Source organism: Strix uralensis, chromosome 7 (genome assembly GCF_047716275.1).
Source record: "Strix uralensis isolate ZFMK-TIS-50842 chromosome 7, bStrUra1, whole genome shotgun sequence".
In the NCBI taxonomy this organism is placed as follows: Eukaryota; Metazoa; Chordata; class Aves; order Strigiformes; family Strigidae; genus Strix; species Strix uralensis.
Window position 1 is genome coordinate 30,970,382 of NC_133978.1, and position 21,670 is coordinate 30,992,051.

The window sequence follows — 21,670 nt, forward strand, 5'->3', positions numbered from 1 at the left end:
CGCGCATCCTGCACTGCCAAGGGTTATACAAGTACTCAGTAAGTTGTAACAATAGACAGAAGTAGTGGCCTGAGTGCTCTGCACACACAAACCTCTGCTGAGTGTCACCACATCCCTTCCACGGTCTGTCACAAAGCACAGGTAGAACTGACTGCTCCTGCCAGGCCCCTCCGTAACATCTGCCCAGCGCCTAGCACAGGGCAGCCCCATACATATTTCTCCACTGTCTGAGCTTGATGCACACATAAAGGTGGAATTATCTGGTTCTTGCCCTTCAAGCTGTCAAACCCAACACATCACTGACTGCAAGAGAAGGCAGACGGAGCAAAGAGCGGGTTGGAATCTTTTATTCAGTAATCAGTCCTGCTGTGTGGGCAGCATCTTAGCAACTGGAACCCGAGTATGCAAAAATACTGAGTTTTCACGTGAAAAATCAGACAGTATAAAATATTCCAGTATTGCCTCTTAGAGCCATTATTTCAGTAAAACCCCTGTTTGAAAGGCAACATGCTTGTTTTGTTTGCTTTCTATTCTCAACCCCTCCTCTGCAAAAAAAAATTGTTGAGACAGTAACCCTTCTTACCCCCACATTACCCACACATGTTGTGGGGAGAGAAACACTACATGAAAACCCCTCCTGATTTCCAAAGGTTTATTGAAGAACATTCTCCCAGTGGTGTCAAGCGCCAAGAAGACGTAGATTATTGTGACACCGAGCTGTCCTGATGTTCTACACGCCGCAGACAACTGTGGTGCTACTGAACTCTGATGAGAGGCTCCGTCTCCTGGACAAGCCACCGAAGAGCTTCGTGCCGGCCTTGCCTCTCCAGTTCTGCTCCAATTACTTCCCTGCACTTCTGATGATAGTCGTTCACCCAGTTACACTAGAGAAAGGGAGGGGGTATGACATTCAGTATAAACGTAGAAGAGTTGGTGCCCTTACAAGTTGTGCACAGCCAAAGACATTTGTAGGCCCTTGTGGTCTTTGGGATTGAGCTGTCAGGCTGGGAGGGAATCCTGTCCCGAAGAGACAGACCTCTCATATATGGAAGTGATTTGTAAATTTGATGAGGGTAGGAACTGAAGCAATTCATCCTGGGTTTTCAGAGGAGCCAAGGTTCAGTTCAGCTGACAGGTATTTAAAGCCTCTGCAAATCACTGCCTCCAGCAAGTCAGAAGAGCTACCTTGGCACAGCCTAGTAAATAGCTTTGCAAATTTGTAACTGACACAATGCAGCCCTGAGACACAAGCTGCTCTACTGATCTGAACAGGTAACCTTACGGCAGATATTGGTACTCTTCACAGTCCTCTTCAGAAAAAGGAAATGCAAATAGGACTATCATTCAGAAAAGGAGGATGGGTTGAGGCAAAATAAGGAGTATGATAGAAAAACAGGATGAAACACTTCACGGTGAAGGTAGTGGGAGATCTAAACAGAAAGTTTAGAGTATTTATTTCCTTTTTTATTTATTATGCCGCTGAGCAGGTATCACTGATGTCTGCTCAGAGTCTGGATGTACTGCAGAACGTGGTGTGGCTGAATGGGACTGGACACAAGTAGATACAGACAACAACATGGGACTGTCATTGGTATAAGTCTCTGGGGAGACAGCACGATAGTCTGACAGAAGCAAATTAAGGCAGAAGTAGGAAAAGAGAAGAGATGATAGCGGCAAATACCGTATCAAGGGAACTACCAAAACAACATCATCGGAGGGGTCCTCGCTGCCTTCATCACAGAATAAATAAGATTGGAAGGGCCTCTGGAGAGCTCGTCTAGTCCACCCTCCCACTCAAAGCTGGATCAGGTTCAAAATTAACTCAGAATTGCTCTCTGGATCTATGAAATGGAACAGAGGCCAGTGGTTCTTGTAAACAGAACAGAACAAGCTGGTCCTAGTGCAAAGAAGGCAATGGAAACCTACTGTTTCACTTACCTCTTTTTGTGTCAGCAAATTAACATCAATCATTTTCGTCTGGATCGGAACCAGTGTTAATGGTTCAAAAGTCAGGCTCCCTCTGTTTTTGAAATTATACTGCAGCAGAAAGACAAACAGGGTTGTAAATTTTTAGAAACAGCTCTAGACGGATGACACTCCTTGGCTCATGTCACCACTACAGAACACCCCACGTAACATTCAGATGAGAGGGTAGCAACTTACAATAACATTTTTCTTATAGTTCAAGCAAAGAATCTCAATATAAACCTTAGTTATTTCTTTCAATGGTTACTCTTCAAAGGCCACGTCCCAGATCACAATTGTACAGGACTCAGCTTGATGACTGTATGCTAACCCAGCCAGACCGAAAATTATAATGTTAAAATCTGTCTGTAGTTTTGTTTCTACTGTCACTGAGGTCTCTCTATCAGAGGAAAAAAAAATCCCGATTTGAGAAGATAACCAACTCTACAACAATAACTCCAAGGGGTTGAATAAAGATGCTTCTGGTCTTTGACATCCAGACAAAAACCATTTTAATTCAACCTATGGAAACTCTGCAGAAGCAGAACTGTCTTCTGTGCCCCCATTAGCAAAGCGGGATTTTGGAGACCAGGAGTCTTGGATAGGATTCAACTGTCTGCAGCATGGTCCCACCTCAAGTTCCAGTACTTTAAATTTTACAACCAGTGAGTCATGGAGGAAGGAGTATCTTGAGCAGGTCATTCACCTTGGTTTCAGCAGGGATCACAAGGACAACATTTTCTATTCGGATCCCGAAGGACCCATCTTCATAATACCCAGGCTCTGCAGAAACAGAGAGTAATTAACTAAGCCACATAGCTGCACTGTGCAAATACTTACTCCCTATGGCTAAACTTCCCCTCCATGGCTTTAGTCCACTGAAGTCACTAAGCAATCTTGACATCAGGCATCCACAAAGGCAAACAAATTTCTGACTCTACTTAATCTGCACAGAAGCCCCGAGCAAGGTGACAGCAAAAGTTCTCAAAGAAAAGAGAAACAAGACAGACAGCCCTTGAGCTCAGAGAGTCTCCCTGCAAGTCAAGAAAGAGCACAGAGTATATGTGTTCCTACTATCAGAAACTCTGAAAATATTAATGTCTTTATGAAAAGCAGGTGGGTAACCCCTTCCCCAAAATACTTATTTTAGAGAGTGCTCCCCTGATTCCCTGAGAGGGCTTTGCAGCCCTGAAAGAATGTAAGTCTCTCAGCAAACCCCAGCAGGCTGTTAATTTGCTACCGGAAGAATAAGGCATGTAAAGATTTAACAGCTGCCTTAAATAGCCCATAGCAAAACCAAGATGAGCTCCTGAAAGCTTGATGTCTACCTTGTACTGTGGCCAGCTCTTCCACTGCAGAATGGGAGGCAGCACGCCAGAGCTGGGCTGGTCAGCAGCACAGCTCTGCTGAGCTTTGCGCTGTAGAAAGCAGGAAGCAGGCCTGCAGCACCAGGCTGCAAAGATACTTTATGGAAGGCGAAAGAGCTAAAATGAGGGTCTTTCTTTACCTAGAGAGCTTAAATGACAAAATAACAAGCTGAGGAGGCAGGACCAGAGCTTATGATCCCTCCTTTCATTTACACCATTGCCAGATTTATTCTCTCTGCATTTTAAAGAGCTTAGTCCCTCCCCCAGTAACCAGAGAGAATCACCAATGCTAAATACCATCAGAGACGATCATGCCAGCCTCCAAGGGCTCGTCTGCAAAGGTTTTGTAGCTAATGCCACAAGGACCCTCGTGTACATTTAGGAAAGAGCCAACTCCATGTCCTGTCCCATGCAGGTAATCCAAGCCACAGTCCCACAAGGCAGAGCGGGCAAAGGAATCTAGAAGGTGACCTGAAGGGGAAGAGACAGACATGGAGAGAGAATCTGATCAAGTCAGGCTCCCTCAGAGACACTGATAATCACACTGAAGGCTCAAACCTGGAAAACATGACAAAAACCCCTAAACAAACAATCAAACAAAACCACTACCACCCCCTCAAAAAAACCCCATCACCAGCCAAAGAAAACAAGTCATTGGACTGTCAGAAGTTCCAGGACAGATTTGGCAAATCTGACATTCAAGCCCTTTCTCAACCAAAGAGCCCCTCTCTCTCTCCTGTTACACAGCTCTTCAGAAGATGGTCTGTAACAGAAACATTGCACTGCTGTTTGCTTCACTGGGGTTTTCAGGAAATAATCTAGTGGTTAAACATCCCACAGATAATTCAGTACCCCTCTTAAAGGTAGCTGCACTAAGTGAACTCAAAGTAGAAGACCTGTCGATTGTATTTGGTGAACTAATCAGCCAGACTTCTTGCCTGGATGGCCAGTCATTTCAGATTGTTTCAACCAGAATGCAGAGAATTTCTGTTATCTGCATGTGAATACCAAGCCCATATGTTCAAGTTCAGACACCCCCCATTTTCAGTTGGGGTTTCTCGTACCACTACGCAGCTGCTTTTTCCCCATCTATCCAAGAATGCAAACTCTAAAAAGAGGCATCTTTGTGTAAGGTGTCTGATGAGGGAGAAAATAGCTCTGCAACAAATTCAACAAGGGTGAATGTATGTCACAGCTTCTCTGGCACAAAATCAAAACAGCTCCTTTATGTGTCATTTTCCCATGCTGCTCACTGATAAAAGAGATTCCACATTAACTGGAAGACAATCAGCCAGTCCTTTTGAAGGTGGAAAGTGACCTCTCGCTTTGTCACGGCCATGAGTAAAGCTTAAAGACAACCTCCAAGCACGGAAAGGCCACAGATGTGTTAGAGTGCCATGACTGAGGAAAGTCACCATCACCCTAGAACCAGAGCACTCTGAACACCCTTCAGACTTCCCCCCTCAGAATTTCCAGCACTGGTTGACACTGAGAGAGAAGACATCAGTAACCCAGAATCAAAAATGTTGCGATGGAAGAGTTACATCAACACCTGCCCAACACATCTGGACCTGTCAACCATAACGTTGCTCTCAGATCACTTAACGGTTCTTCAGAGGTCACTGCTGTGACCAAAACACTCCAACTCACCAACCTACCTTTGGTTCCATTTGGGAAGATGGCTGCACTCACAGCTATATGTCCCTTCAGGACATAGGTGAAGCATTCCTGTCAAAGAAATGTGTGTCATAAATAAACAGGGAGAGGCAAAACTTTGTCTTCCCCAGGAATGGGAAGAAAGACTGCATCGTGTAGCAAATTGAAGAGGAACTGGAAAGACTTGCTCATGGTCTCCTATGGCTGGCAACGTCAACGCAAACCATGAGCAGAAAGTGTTTAAATTACTCTGAAGATCTTTCTCCACTAATTATGGAGTGTCACAAACTCAGGCTGCAGGTTCAGCAGCAGGATTCACCTGACCTACGTGACTGATTTTCTTTGTGGCTGTAGTTTTACTTCCTGAGCATACCCTACAGCATATTTTCATCACTGAGTGAACTATAATGATGAAATCAGTTTTAATTAAAGTCATTTAAAACAAACAAAATTACATTGCTGAATTTCCAACACGGACATTCTCAGATAAGTTTTTGATATGGTACACTAGACACAAACCACTACTGCAAGCCTTGCATTAGACACTGAGCTTTGCACTAAATTAAACTCTCCTAACTCCCATGTTGGACAAGCCAGTAATGTTTATCCTCAGCCCGCTGATTTTATTATTTCTTGTCAGACATTTCTTATTATGTATGAGAGGGGTGCATTTTAAGATAGAAAGGTGTCATTATCTAAATCATTCAGTTTATATTTTGGAAGTCTGAAGTCTGACAGCCTCCTTTTCAGTGTTTATCAAAATGCTGTCACATATTATTAAATAAATGACACTTGATAGAGCACTTTGACTACATAGCAATAGGACACATGACTAATTTAAGTATCTCTAATAATAAGGGTCAGATTGCAAACCACACTGAGATGCCAACTTACTTTTTCATAGGCTGATGGTGTGCCAAAATGCATTGTCCTGGTCACATCTGTTGTACCATCTCTTCAGAGGCAAACAAAGATTCAGGAAGCAAAGGGATGGGATAAAAAGAAAGATCGAAGTCAGGAGGCACAGAAAATCCAGTCACGCTGCAGCAAACCAATCAAACTCATAATTGGGTAAAGTCATCTGCTCCGTGCTACACAAGACTGATGATGTAACAGTTCCTAATCTCAAAAATTCCTGAACACACATGTCCCAGATGTAGCAATAATGACTTACAATTCCAAATGTTATCTTTCATCCATAAGCATCCCAAAGCTCTTCGCAAATTAGAATCTAAACTGCTCATAAAAATGATGTTAATTTGAAGTTTAGCAACTGGTACTCGCCCATTGAGACCAGAACAGAGAAGGCCAAATTTAGTCTATTTGTATGGAAGATGATTCATTAGCAGCTTAAAAACATATACTTATCCACAAATGACAGCTACCAGCTCATGAGATGGAAGTGTAAGGGGGTATAGTGTCCCTTTCATCCTCAGGATGTCTTGTGCTAAGATTTCTAGAAGTTATTGAGCGTTTGGACAGGGGTTAGTCTGAGACATCAGAAGCCAGCTCTAAGTTCTTCTACAAATATAATTTTGAGCCTGCTGTCAAAAACACAGAGGGCCTTGAAATAATGAGTTCCCTTTGAAACACTCACTCCTGTGCCTACGCTTCTCCCCAGCACACACAGGCTACGGTCACAAAGCACTCACGATTTAACTTCTCAGCAGGGACAAGTGGAGCATCCCTATCACAATGCTGTGGTAAGTGCCATTGAGGTCCAGCTTATATTGTATTCAAAGGGCTGCTTTTCATAGTGGCACTAAGGAAATCGTTAATTAGGCCATCAGAGGGGAGGAAAAAAGATCTCCTTGTAAAAATCTTATCAAAGGATGCCTGTATGGTTCCTTTTCAATGCTCTTCCTGACTGACATAACAAAAAGGCATAGCTCTAGAGACAAAGCCCATCTCAAAGGAGCAGCCAGGCCTGTCCTGCATCTTTCTTAACAAGCCACTTCTCATCTACACTGGTTAAAAACATCACTTCTTTCATTTTCCACGGAGGCAGAGTTCCACAGTAAACAGCTGCAGAGATTGAGGCCACTGAATGGCCCTGTCAAAACAGCACTGAGTGAGTCAACAGACATGATGCCTTCCCAAAAACACACCTGAGACCCAAGTGGCCACTGGGATGAGACACCCTGCCTCTAAAGGCAGAGAACACCACAGGACAGTGCTGTCCTGCTCCTTTGCCCCACCTTGTTCTGACCTCAACATCAGTCAAATCTGCCCACAGGGCAGATCCTGGAAGGGCAGGTGCCTCACTGAGCTGTGCAGGCTGCTCTGCAGGCAGCCCAAGGGTAAACCAGGGCAGCCAGGCCTGCTCCCTGTTCCCTGCAACTCACACACCAATGTCCCAGGTGAGCAGAGGTGCAATAGACAGGAACATGAACCACCAGCTAGAGCACAGCTACCATCACACTGGTAATGGGACTCAGATGGGAACTGTGCTTTTAGATCCCATCCCCTACTCCAGACAAGGCTTGTCAGCAGCCCTAGTCTGCTGTCCTGAGCCTAGCTCAGGGCCTCCTGTCATGGATCAGTCACCCATTGACTGATGCACTTGACTATATTCAGAATTCCACAAACTCCCTCCAGAGGGGATACAATGAGCAGGCTCTCTGTGAAATGGCACTGCTCTCAAAACTACACATTGCCATGCTTGCCATAGAAACTGTGAGCTGACCCTGCCAGTGGTCACTAGAAGCAGAAAACGTAGCGGTTCAGGACCATTCATCCCACTCACTTGTACTGTGCTCCTGAGTCCAGGAGGTAGATCTCGTTCACAGACAGCGTTCTGTTGGTCTCGGGAACTGGCCTGTTCAGTTAAACACAAAGTTTTTTGTTCCACAGTGTCAAGGTCTCCAGTCCACATCTGCAGTCCAGAAACCATATTAAGTGCAAGCTTGGATGTGTTGGCTCTGATTTTTTGTAGCAGTGATGGAAATCCCACACATGCTGAGCCAGGCACCATACTGAGGACTGTAAACAGCACTACAGTATAGAGAATAACTTTATTGCTTCCAGCAAAACCCTCAACATCTGTTCCTGAACATATTTCAGAAGAGTTTGCACTTCATACTCGTCCTTCCCAGACTTCTACCCCCAAAATAGCCCTTTTCTATGGCCCCTGAGCAGATCAGCATCCTAATACATGCATGCTGCCAGCAGGGAGAGATCTTTATTTAGTAAGTGTGGAAGCTCTGATGGAATAAAGCAAGACGGCAATCAACAGCGACTACATCTCCCTGGAGTACTCTGTTGTGACTCCACAAAGAAGCTAGACAGCTCATTCCAACTATGTTTGCTGAAGGATGAAAGGAGAAGCTGTGTTTCTCTTACTTGTAGTGAATGATGGCTCCATTTGGACCTGTGCTTGATATGGTAGCAAAACTCAATTCAACAAAGTCTTTCTGTTGGCTGAAAGAAAAGATTGTGATCACTACAGCAGAAGCAAGAGGAGCACACCAGGCAGCTGGAGCACCTGGAGTGCCCCATCCTCAATTTCACAACACCTCAGACTTCTCCTTACCCTTGAAAGCCATCTGGGCAAGCACACTCAGGTAGGAGAATTGTACAAATCGAAGCCCTATCCTCCCACCCATGTGGAAACCTGATTTCCATCTCTACCCTTTCCTTACAGGCAGAAAATTCATCACCCAGGAAAGAGATGTCCCGAATAATTCCTTCTTTCTTACTTATTTACTCAAAGGCATTTCTAGAGGTCTTGTTGATGTACACGTGGGAGTATCTCTCAATACAAACAGTCCTCATTCTCCATCAGAAGAGGAGGAAATCACACTCTTACATCAGCTCCTCCATGGTAAGAAAGCAACTGTCTCGTATGTGTCCTAACCTACGGCACTCCTCACTGCTACCTCAAAAGGAAAGCAGATAGGATCCAGTGGGCTGGGACTCGTATCTCCCAAGAGACCCAATTCTTGCCCAACTCTTTCAAGTGTTCAAAGAAATCCTGTAGTAATGGTTTGTCCACAGGTAAAATATATCTGTGAGTGAGCTGGATTTCTAAAGAATAAAATAAAAACAAAGGATAAAAACGCCACCCAGAAAACATCCTCACAGGGGATTTACTTTTTACCTGCGAAACTCCTCTGCTTTGTCTGCAGCAATTATTTCTGTTACTGTTCCCTTTGGAACCTAGTGGACAAAGATGTAGGTTGAATTAGTACACCACAAGAAAAGAAAATTCAATATGCTTAAGCGTTGGGCCTCATCTGTGCATTATGAAACCCTGTCTTGAAGTTGCCTCTTTCCAAGTTTTCTGTCCTCATTCCTCAGTAATGACAAACACAAACCTAGCAATATTGTGCAGGGCATGTGAGAAGCAGGACGCAGAGATGGTCACAGCAGGATTGCTGAACCCTGACTAGGGAGCAGTTAGGGCTGCATTAACTTCACTAAGATATGTACAGAGGTAGCATCTCACAAGGAAACATCTCTTCACAGACAGGTTACACTAAGCTTAAACAGTTCTCTCCAACAGCCCAAGGTATTAGCAGAATTTTTATGCTTTTAAATCAGAAATGGAAGCACTTAACAGGGGAAAAAAAAAAAAAAAAAGGACATAATTTTACTTTAGGCATTTGGTAAATTAAAACCAGTGACACAACTTCCCCAGGACTGGACAACAGGCAAAGGGGAGCAAGAGCTAGGTTTCATAACCCCCAAGGCAGACTTCCTGAGGTACTCAGACATGTAAAAAGGCACCTTCTGGAAGTCATCAAGCCATGTCCACAGGTAAAGTCAATGGACTCAGACATGCAGCAGCACAGAAGAAGCAAACACCTGGCACTCTGCACCTTCACTACATACTTCTAACACAGAAAAAGCGCAAGTAATTTGTCTTTATCCCATTTTCACTGCACATGGGCATGACTGCACCTCTCCATTCATAAATGCCAAATCTGTCCACACTGCCAGACAACACTGATTATCATGAGAATAATTCCAAAGTATTGCACCAAACTGGATATTATTTCATGATTTACACTACCAAACCAGCACAAGACAGTATTAACTCTATATTAAATCTGTTCTCACCTGCTCTGGCTTTGGTTTGCGTAAAATGAATGGGAGTATGTTTTCAAAAAAAATCATTCAGCCTTGGCTAAAAGCATGATTGAAATCCCCCCCCAAACACAGATAAAACCGCGTTTCCCCACTTTTAGCAAAGACACTACAAAGACTATCAAAAAGTTTATGAAGAATTTTACATAGCAATAAAAACTCCAAGATAGAAAAAATTAATACACTACCTCTTTCTCCAGCCAGTTAAAGAGCTCACACAGGGCAACTGCATCTTTAATCTATGTTAAAAGAGGCACAAGAAAAGAGAATTGAGAAGAAAAAAGATTTATCAAGCCTCAGTATAAACAGATTTTGATGCAAAAGAATTTGACCTGCAAGTTTCAGAAACAAACTAAGAAATGATCTAAGAGGTCTTCCCAGGTTCCACATCCTGTAATTAATACGAGCACTGGAAATGTATCTGGACAATTAAATAAATGTTAATAAAGTTTTACTGCTGGGAATTATCTTACTGTGAAGAATTACCAAGTACTCAGCATAACAGTGGCTTTATCGCACACATGACTTTCAAGTATCTTGTGCTTCAACACACAAGATCTTGCATTTCAGATTGTGGAAGGTATCCACATGACACATCTAGTGATGCAACAGGGGAACATGCCCTTTGGGCACACCAGCACCACAGAGTCCCCGTCACACAGCTTCTGGCTTCTCTCTCACCTGATGACCCCCCTTTTTCTTCCTTTTATCTACATACTTGCAGCATGCAGGGGCAAGAGCAGGAGACAAGTGTGCAAGAGCAAGGCACAGTTTTGTGCTCAGGTGACAAAGTGCTTCTGTTCAGCACAAGTACGTTTACTTTCCCTTAACTAGCAGAGAAGGAAAAGCACTGAAATAGAAAGTAGCAGTTCCCAAGAAGCTAGCAGAAAATATGGGCCAAGTCCAGAATTGCCAGCCCTGCTTTAGCTGGCACATTTCTCCTGTTTTGAAAACTGCTGCTTGAAAATTAACAGGAAATAAACAGGAGAAAACTTCAGCTCCACTATGAGCCTGTTTCACAGGCAGTTTCTTTGCTCAAAAACATGAAGCTTCCTGGGAAATCAGTCTCATTTCTAGAGTGTCATGATGATGACACAAAACCAGAGTGCTTTGAGGACACTGGCTGCTTCTGAGTATCTTGGCCTGTGTTTTGCACCATGTGTTGAAGAATTTCTCTGTGTTCTGTAGGCTGTGTTTATTCAAGTGATAACAATTTGAAGACTCCACTGAGAAAGACAACAGAACTAGCAAAGGGGAAAGAACATCCCTTTGAGGGCCCATACTCTAAACAACACTTCTCAAGTCTGCACTGTCTTCCAACAGAGCAAGGTTGGTTCTTCACACTATTACAAATGTTGTTCTTCACTCCAAGGGAATATTAAACAAGCAAAAAAACTGCTTCAACAGCAGTAGATGTCTGACAGAAAACCATTTTTATCCTGCCATCCAAATTCTTATTTGCTTTTTAATCCAAAACACTAAAACTGAAAGGAAAATGTAGTTTCTTTCCCTAAACATAAAGCAAACTTCTTGCCATGTGCAAGGAGGCTCTCAAGACTTCACTTACATGTGCTCTTCTCATGCCTTCTGTTTCCGATGCATTCTTCACAGCTTTTGCAATGCAGATGGGGGTATATGGGGTGAGGTATCGGTAAGCCTGCAGCAGAAGGACAGGGATTACTTGTGGATTAGTCAGACTACATAATCCTTCAGGTTTAATAACTCAGCCTGGCCACAATTTGTACTTTGGCAGTCTCTCTCAACCTTCAGCGCTGTGAGATACTGGTTGCCAGTAGTCAGTTAAGTGCACTGGGGAAAACAGAGGAGAAGCAGTCCCTGACTGAAGGAAGAACAGCCACAGGGAAATCCAGGGAATGAAAGGGTCAACAGCTTGTCACGAAGCAGGGTGAAGATTTGGATATCCTAAATACCGTATCAATGTCCGAGCCATAGGTTTCCTGTTGCTGATGTACACTGAAGAAAAACAGCCAATGGGAAACATCAATCCCAGTGATTAAGGTGGAATTTAGGCTGTGCAAACAGACCTAAAAAGTCACCTTGGCTTGTTAGCTGACTGTCACCCCCAAGTAGCAGTGCGCAAAGGGTACCCAGCCCAGGTACCAAGCACTGGAGTTGAACCTGGCAGGCTCCTCAAGGCTCTGGCTCCTTCAGCACTGAGCATCACCGCTTCTAATGATCAGCAGCTCTGACAAACACATCAAGGCCCCAAGACACATGAAAGGCCTTTGCAAAGCTGAGCTTTTCTTACTGTCCACCTCTGAAAGAAGCTTACATCAGCGGATTGAGACAAAGCTTTCCTGTGCCTGGACGGGGTGGCCCTGCATCAAGAACTAGTACCTGATCCCTTACCACTGTGCACTTCCCCAAACATCAGCTCTCCTTAGATCGGCAGGAATGCTTGGCTGGTTCTGAGCATGTCTTCAGAAATTCACCAACCCAAACCTTGTCACACTTGTCATCAGAAGAAGGAACAAAAATGAAGTCTTTTGCCCCACAGTTCTCTGCTCTACCCATTATATATCAGGAGATGGCATGAGCACATACACAAGCACAGATGAAGCAACGTGCTGTTTTCCTATTGTCAAGGCACCAGCATACAAATAACCACCACTCAAATTCATGGGAAAGGCCTGGTAGACCCTCAGCAAAGACCAATTTCACACAAATCCTACAGGCTTACAGTTTCCAAATTCTTAAAAATAGCAAGACAATTACACTACATTATGCAGAAACTAAAGTACTGAAGAAGCCATAAGAAAGTCAGGAAAGTCCTTTTATCAAAGTCAGAGCAAAACTTCTCAATGGTCAGATTCTTAGATTAGCTTACATTTATAGATACTGGTAGGTTCTATTAATCTTCTGTGAAAAGTATATTTACATGCAGCTGTAGGCAAATCTATAAAGAGTTTGCAGATCTGTGTTTAATAATGGACTGGACTTTTCCCAGTGTCAATATTTGGCTTTGATGGAGACAGACAGTAGATGGATCTCCAGCACTGGGGTTCTTCAAAGCACCCTAGACCAGTTGCTCAGCTGGTGTAAAGTGGTGTAGAGTTGGAGAAAAACACCCAGCATGAGGAACTGGGAAACCTTTGGCTCTCTCAGTTACTAAGTGGTTTTTAATCAAGACATTACAGCCCTTCCTCTCCTGCTTTCTATTGCACAGAGCTCCTTGAGGCAGGGACTCTCCCATTGCATACAGAGGGCATGTAGCCCTATAATGACTCAGTATCAGCCAAAACTTCCAGTGCTAACAGGGTAAATAATGTCACTACAACTCATTACATTCCTTAATTTAGGCTGGACGTGCTGTACTTCTCCATATGGATGCTCTGCGTGAATCATCTACAGCAACTTACCCAAACTGGGGTTAGTCCATTGATTCCAAATACAGGAAGGGGTATTCTACTCTGAAGTCAAAAGAAGAACAATATAACCTGAATGCTCTATAGACTCTATGCTTTCTGCTACCACAAACAAGAGAGCGGGCAAAATGTCAGCATTCTGTATTAAAATTCCATTTGCACCTAGAAATGGATTGACGGGGTCAGGAGATTTAACCCTGAGCAGCGGCAAAAAACTGTTTATCTTGCTCACGTACATGTCTTGCTGGTTTTTAAAACACAGAAAACCCACACAAGGCAAACAGCACATTTCCTTCAAGTCAGTGCAAAGGCACAGAGCGCCACATCCCGTATTAAAGGGATACAGTGAAAGCAACAAAACTTTCTAGATCTGTTTGGTTTTACTACCTGTCCTAATGCACCAAGTACAATGATGTTATTAAGGTACATAAATAAATGTCATCACCGGAGAAAAATATGCATAGTTCCTGCTATTTTGGCCATAAGAGCTGAAGATCTTAAGCAGAGATTTACGCTGGTATCAAACTATGGCAGCCTGGGGATACACACACAGACCCTGCTCTTGGGATTTTGTCCTTTGGAAGACACAAAGCTGAGACCACTCTTAAAAGTATACAAAAAAAGCCTTCAGGCCCCATGAGTTAGCTCTGTTGTCACAGGTATGACTGTATCATACGCACGCCCACAGCACAACCATGCAATACATGAAACAGGCAGGAGATATCTGCCTGCCTGGTGCAGGCAGAAACCTGGTGGTGGGTGAATGCAGACTTGCAGCCAAACACTTTTTACAATTCAGTTCTTCCTTCAGCAGCCCCTTCATCTGAGCCCTGCAATTCTCAGGCAGGAAGCCTGGACTGTTCAGTAACCCAGCACAAGCATGGATTCTGTTCAGCGGGTCTGGTCTTCCAAGGCAACATCTGGAAAATACCCACTGGTCCGTAACTCCCCGTCATATTTACTCATAGTATCTGTTAGGTACTAGGTATCTCTTTAAACTGGATGGCATTCCAGAGAATGTGATCTCTAGCAAACAAGAGGTGTACACAAGATGCATGGAAATCAGCTTATTTATCTGTAGTTGCTGCTGTGTCGTTCCCCAAGTATCTCCTTTCATGACTACTGGAATATTAGGTGGACTGCAGGACTCCCAGACAGCCAAATTCAAGGGTAATATAGAGCAAGTACAGCTGTACAGAAATTATTCTGATGCTACAACTGTCCCTCAGCAGATGCACTCACTGCATGGACAACCAGTGCCTGCAGGTTATCCATGTCCTCACAAGGTTCCCTGCTGCAACAACTCTGTTGCCCTGTCCCTCCTGTCTTCGGTACAAGACATTACTTATTGCCTGATATCCTCTAGCCACCGAAATAAATAAGGGGAACCATCTTCAGACACTCAGATGAAGGCAAGTACCCCCTCCCGAAAGTCCTGCTGAACTTCCCTGCTTCAGTTTCTGCAAGTTTCCAGCTCTTACTGCTGGTCCACATAAGGCTGATGCTCTAGCCATAGGCAAAATGACCCAAGTTCAGCCTCCTCTCTCTCTCCCTCCCCTCTCTCACTGTACTTGTCTTATCTTAAGCTGACAATTCTTTGGGTAAATCAGCTTAGCGAGTTGGAAGGGCAGCTCCAGTGAGAGCAACCCCAGGATTAACAACCCCTCGATACTTCAGCATGGCTGGATCCCTTCCGCACAAACTCCAGCCTGCATCATGCTTTGCAGAGGGGAAGTTGAGGCCAGCTGCCCTCATTAACACCCTTCCTGACCACTCTAACCAGAGAGGAGAAAAGTGTTTTCCCTCGAAAGGGCTACTAACCTTGGGAATGGCCTCAGTCAGAGCATAGCTGGCTTTGTCACTGAGCCACACTTTCTCCTTGGGTGAGAGGCTTGCACCAACAGCCTGCAGCTCTGACAGGATAGATCCGTAGGGCATCACCTGGATCTTAAACTCAGGCTCCAGGGTGGAGTCAAGCTGTAAGTGCTCCCTCACAGCTGGGTTCGTCATCCGGTCACCATCGATGAAGAGTCTGAGGAACAAATCGGACAAAGCAGATAGGTGGGACCACTTCTGACAGTCGTTGGAGTAAAGGAGGGAAGGAGAAACCATTCTGGTGACATTTCAGGGAGAAAGGAGTTTGTTAATTATGTGCTATACTTTGTCCTATATTGTTTTGACCACTGGCCTTCAAACATCTTAAATCCTGCTTTGAAATTAAGATGTACCACCCTGCTGAGAGCAAAGGAGGTGACAGCACTTTTGTTTGTATGACATATTCAAAATGGCTGCATCCCATCACTGCTCTTCAAGCAGGAGAGAGTAACAGAGGCAAATAATAGCCATTCTCTAATTTTTAAGGGCAACAGCCAGAAATGGAAAAGCTACTGCTGTTCTAAGTACCGCACTGTCTCACTTTCACTGAATTGGAGAGTTCAGCTCAACCTTCACATACAATCTGTACTCACCCAGCCAGGTTTTACCTCAGATGCATCTAGCATGCAGCTTGGAGACACCTCTAAAAGACTTGTGCTTGCTGAGGCTCATTAGACAGGGCAGTCACAGGAAAGAATCCTCCTGTCATAAGTCAGCCCTGAAACTTTTCTACACAGTCCCTGCAGTTTTGAAGTGACTCATCAATGACGTTAGAGAAAAGTTTTCCAATGTCCAGGCCAGCACTGGCTCTTACCCACATTTCACCCAGGGCTCCGAGGGCCCTCTGTGTTATCTCAGGGTGACAGACAGAGGGGTCAGCCATCATGCCCAAGGTCACACTGCAAGTCAGCCAAGGTGCTGAGGAGCGCAGCAGAGCTCTTGGCTGCCTCTCTAGCTCTGATCAAGGGAGGAGAGTAATTACAACGAAGATAAAAGTGCTCAGAGAGGACATTAAGGCACCCAAGCGTGGGCGTTTTGAAAAGACAAATGCTTTGCTAGAACAGCTCTCCCACAGAAAAATGCATTTTGGGGGACAGAAGAGGGGAATACAAGCACCTGATTGTGTTCATTCCTATGACGGCGTATGCAAAAAACACAGGATTGTACTCAACATCAGAGCCTCGGAGGTTGAAAAGCCCTGGAAAATAAGAACGCCAAGAATCACAGTCCTGGTTCATCTTTTTCAACGTTAGAGAAAGCCAGAAATAATCTCAGCAAAACACAGTCAACCAATGAGTTGTCATGGGTGCAGGCCGTGGGTCCAGCTCCTACCCAGCTGTCCCACATCCTGCTGCTTTTCCAGCAATCCTAAGTTTTTGCCAGGAGATGGCACCAGAACTGTAGTTTAAACACTCTCATCGGACAAGGAAATTGGGGTTTAACTTCTAAAGGAGGGCTGGCTTGGAAGAAAGCAGGTACAGGCAAAAAAGACAAGGACACATGTAAAAAAAGTAGTGTTTGCCCTTTCTGGTCTGTGAAATGCAATAAAAGCTCACTTCTCAACAGCCAGAAGACTTCAAAGTTACAAGTTATCATTTCATTCCAATCCTTTTGATACTTGAGGGAAGAGAGACACCATAGGCAAGACTAAAATACTCCAAAAAGGCCTCTCATTTGGGTGCCTCCAACATCTCAGATTCAGACTGCATAGTCTCAGGGTTTTTTCACAAAGATTTTATCCCACACAACTCCCGGCAATGTCAAGAGGGGAAGTAAATGTTCAGCATCTCCAAACTCCTGATTTTAGGGTCAAATAAAAACCCCAGGGTATCCAATTAGCTGAAATGAGTTACTCAAGGCAATAAGGCCAGCCAGCGGGACAGCTGGGAAAAGAACCAACATGTCCTAAATCACAACCCAGCACTGAATTCATCGAACTGTGCAAATTCTGCCACGAAAGTAAAAATAGAGTTTGATTCTCCCCAGGGAAGGAGCAGGTCACTTGAAAGCAGGAAAGAGCCACAAAGAACTCTTTACTGCATGAGTATAAACTTCCTTGCTCGGCCGACTCCCAGTGCAGTAAGGAGGCAACAGCCTCCTCTGTGGCTCTCTTTTTGCCCCCAGAAACTTGTCTGGAGTTTAACAGAGTGAACTGAATTAGAGAAAATTAAAGACAACTTCTCCCCCTTCCCCCTTTAGGATAGGAAATCAACCAGGCACCTGACAATAAGCTTCTCTCATGACCTTGCCTGGTTCGTCTTAAAACCCTTGATTCATAACCAAGCTTGGCTTTGCTGGAGATATTTAATCTGAAACCACCTCAGGGCACCAATTTATCATTAATTTAATTGGAGATGCGCCTGAAAAGGTGAGACACACAATCTCTGCTCACGCAGGCCTCCCCAGGGAGGAGTCATATTCACCACTCTCAGAAGTACTTCTTTCATGAAACAAGCTCTTTGCTCAGTGTCCCAGATCCAGGACAGCCCACAGACCTCAGCAAGCTGGCTTCACCCAGCGCCAGAGACGTTGAGCTGGCAGTGCTGGAGCTAGGAACACAGCACCTTCATTCCTAACTTTTCAAATCAGACACAGGGCACAGGCATTAGCAGCACTCAACACTGCCAGTGTTCACACTGCACCAGTCTGCACACTGGTGATTTCTGTGCAAAGGCTACACAGCACTAGTAACAACAGTCCCAGGGAAAACACTGCTGTTTCTAGCCATTTCCCTTCCTACACACTGGGCTGGGAGCCAGGGTGGCAGACCTAGTCATCCTGGGGCCCCAAACACAGAGGGGACTCTCTAGTGGGACCCTGGGCTGAAATGATCTGGAAATACAAGTTGAGCCCTGACTTACTTGTTTTAATCAAAGCATTTGCCAAACACTGGAGAGGTAGAGACTGACTTAAAAAGTCGTGACAATTAGGAAGATTACTGTGAAAGCTGTGTACCCCACCCTTGCCTTATGTATACAAAGCCACATGTTGCTTTGTTTATAGCCCAGCCTCCACAGCAGAAAACAGTCTCCATCTTCCCATTGGGTGAGGCAGCATCAGGATATTTTACAGCCAGAAAATCTCACAGGTCTTTTTTTTCCCTTCAAATTGCCTCAGGCTTTATATATAACCTTCCTTTCCCTTTGCCTGGGCTGTTTTTCAAAGGTGGTGATTTGCTCCATTTCCTGGGCCAAAAATGTACTGAGGAGCTGCACTGGTGTAGTAAGGCACTGTGCAGAAATACAGGCTCGCTGTTTGTGACCTGTTACCACCACTGCACTTGATACAAGTTAATTGACCTCTAACAAACGCATTGGCTGTAATAAGCACTTCTCACCCTGGGAGGGTTCTTTCTTTCCAAGGCAGAAAGAGTATTTATTTTGTGGGAAGAACTGAGAAAGGAGATGCAAAGACTTACATGCTACTTCATCCAAGGCCGTTACCACAAACCACAGGACCTTCCTCTCAGCCATTTTTGAACGGAGGGCTACAATTTTGTCTCTCCAGCTGACCCCTACAAAACACGACATGAAAAGCTACAGTCACCAACTTTACTGGGAATGATGATGTAAACACAAACCAACACACTGGATTTTGGAGGGACCCGAAACACACTGTGCTTGTGTTCCTTACTCCTTTCTAATAACTAATATCAACTATCTCAAATGAGCTGTCCTCCAGACATCCATGGATTTGTTTTGAAGTTATCTAGCCTCTAGCAAATGGCGATTTGAAGTTTTGAGGACAAAGGGGTCATTAGCTTAGGTTCAATCACCTTCTTGACCTATTCATAGTGGATCATATTGTGCTGCAGTGGTGTTTTTCTCACTACTTTGTAAGAGGAAAGCAAAGGGGGATAGAGCAGCAGAAACAGTCCCTAGCTATTGGAAGTTAAGCTTCTCACCTGTATAACTCAGGTCGAGTGTGATGAGAGGCTTGCAGGGGCGCTGAGGACAGTCTGTCCAGATTGTATCAATCAGGTTTTCTTTGATAGGCACAAGGTCGTGGCCAGCACTTCTCAAGGCTTTGGACATCCTCTTCCACTGGTCTGCCAAAGGGAAAAGAGTCAAGATCAATGGCTTTAAAGAACACACACTGGTTCAGCAATGGCCCCATTCAGAGGGGGCAAACTCAAGAAGCTGAGTCTCCTCCTTTCCTTCTAGCCTCTCCTTCTTCCCATTCCCTTACAAACAAAGCAAAAGCTATTGCAATTACAGTTCCACAAATGGAGTCACTACAGCCAGCAGCAGGTACAGAACCTTGCAGCCCTGGAGCCTCATGCTTGAGCTGAAGAAGAACTGCTCCATCTGGGAGACAGAAGTCACTGGAAGAAGCCATCCCAGAGGCTGCCGTAAGGGTGTCCTCTACCCCAGTGCAGAACCATGCTAGATCTAAGCTAGATGAGAGGTGAGATGGGCTTCCATACAGTCACAAGACTGATCCTTCACCCATCTGAATCAAGCAAACGTCTCTCCCTGCCTCCAGTGACCTTTGGATTGGGCCCCATGTTCTGAAGCATGAGCAGATGGATACTCGTTCATCTGATATAAATGGTACCTCTCCAGGAATGTGCTTCCTACAGGGAAAGCTGCAGAGATGCCGAGTAGAAGTAGCAGCACGAGTTCTGCCTGGGTGTTCTGGCTCACAGGCTGACCATGGCATTCAGCCACTTTGTACTGAAGTGCCCATGACAAGCCATAGTATGGACAAAAAGAGGTGAATCGGGACTCTGCTTTTCAGATAAGGTCACTGCAGGCCCATGCAGTGTAGTTGGTCTCATGCAGTTAGTTCCCATCCCTTGTGTTTTGGAGTCAATGCACTGCTGTGGAGCTCTCGTGATACAGGCTTAAAATCAAAACCCAACCTGTTTTGTGTAACAGTTTAATCAACCACCCCATCTGGGCTGAAACATGGTTAGCTACATACCATCACACAATAGCTTAGCCAGAGAAGCAAGGAAGCAAAATCTAGTTGCCCAACCCAGCGTTGTAAAATAAAGTAAAACCAACCAGCCGGAATAATGAAAGGGTCCACTCCCACCTTCGAGCCTTCTGGGAGGACACTCACTAGCCAATCCTCCTGAGTCGGTGTATCTTTCAGACCTCCATGGATTTTCAAAAAAAAAGGAAAAAAGAGGTTCAAAGAAGCAGTTATAGTGAAGGGTTCCCACACTACCCAAAAAGTCCAGGCTAAACACATCAGATACATCTACTAATGAATGTCTAGACTGATGGGCAAGAAGAGTCACAGGACACTAAATCAGGAGGAGCACTGTATCCAAGATGTCCCTAAGCCCCTGCATGATGGGGTATCCCTACAGCCCAAGTTGTAATATGTGTGAAGTGACCCAATAGCCTGTGATTGTTTATCAGTGGAGCAGTATCCCAATCTCCCACGTACCCATTTTCATGAGTGTCCAGTTGTTATCCATTTGATGTGCAGCTTGCAGAAAGTAGCGTCCATCTGTCCACATGGCTGCATGCTGTTCAGTTACTATGGCAGTACCTGGGCAGGAAGGCAGAAAGGTGCAGTGATTTAGAGGTGGGCAGCCACCGTGCAGAGGCACAGACAGCAGGGGGAGTGTTTGAAATGCCCCCCAATTCCCCAAAAGGCAGCTCTGCTCACTGTTCAAAGGTTAGTCCGGTTTCAGTGGAGATGCTCACTGTTTCCCCCACACTATGACATTCCAAATCCTATCAGAGACAGTACGCACAAGGATGCAGCTTAACGAATTGCTTCAGATGAATTGAACTTAAGCATATCTTGGCCAGTCAGTGGAACTGGGTAAATGGTGCTTTCCAAACCTTCTGAAACAGAGTCTCCACTTGGCTGTTGTCACAGTAACACATACTATACATCCTCAGACTCCATCCCACCTTCTTACGGGGAGGAAGCCTGGCCATCCACAAGAAACAGCTGTTACTAGGCTTGCAGATGTGGGTATCACTCCCAGCTGTCAGCTGCACCCCTTTCCCAAATGTTACAGTTCTAGGAGAGATGGCTGAACAGGAAATATGAACATAAACTTCTGCAGGTTTCAGTGTCTGTCCCATTCCACTGACTCCAGATGGAGGGATGCAAGCAGACAGCTGAGGGGCAGTGACGTCTCAGCAAGGCACTCTAGCTTTCTTGCCCTTGGTGATTCAAAAAAACCAAACCAACCATGGCACAGACAGAAACTGAATCCAAGTCTTCTGAGTCTCTGCATCCTGACCATACTCTCTGTCACCAGAAACTAAAGCCCACATTAGCAGAGCAGAGTTTCCAAATATGAATACATTGTCTTCTACCAAACTCCCCCAACACAAACCCCATTTTAAGCTGCTTTGGCCT

At 44.8% G+C, this 21,670-nt stretch overlaps 1 protein-coding gene across 2 annotated transcripts in view; it reads right to left on the minus strand.

The window, feature by feature from the left end:
* Positions 1–331: 331 nt before the first annotated feature.
* XPNPEP1 (X-prolyl aminopeptidase 1) overlaps positions 332–21,670 on the minus strand; it is a 32,199-nt gene continuing 10,860 nt past the window's right edge. Inside the window, exons 5-21 of one of the 2 annotated variants that reach the window (XM_074875242.1) lie at positions 20,738–20,842; positions 20,347–20,439; positions 19,242–19,385; positions 18,756–18,851; positions 16,454–16,535; positions 15,284–15,494; positions 11,644–11,733; positions 10,265–10,315; positions 9,088–9,146; positions 8,331–8,408; positions 7,735–7,806; positions 5,883–5,943; positions 4,991–5,060; positions 3,630–3,803; positions 2,672–2,748; positions 1,939–2,037; positions 332–884 (exon numbers count right to left, since the gene is read on the minus strand). In XM_074875242.1, coding sequence (XP_074731343.1) covers positions 756–884; positions 1,939–2,037; positions 2,672–2,748; positions 3,630–3,803; positions 4,991–5,060; positions 5,883–5,943; positions 7,735–7,806; positions 8,331–8,408; positions 9,088–9,146; positions 10,265–10,315; positions 11,644–11,733; positions 15,284–15,494; positions 16,454–16,535; positions 18,756–18,851; positions 19,242–19,385; positions 20,347–20,439; positions 20,738–20,842 — 1,691 coding nt within the window. In that variant the 3' untranslated portion in view covers positions 332–755. Of the gene's footprint in view, positions 885–913; positions 1,842–1,938; positions 2,038–2,671; positions 2,749–3,629; positions 3,804–4,990; positions 5,061–5,882; positions 5,944–7,734; positions 7,807–8,330; positions 8,409–9,087; positions 9,147–10,264; positions 10,316–11,643; positions 11,734–15,283; positions 15,495–16,453; positions 16,536–18,755; positions 18,852–19,241; positions 19,386–20,346; positions 20,440–20,737; positions 20,843–21,670 lie in introns of those variants that run through there. The other variant, XM_074875243.1, reaches the window with a different exon arrangement.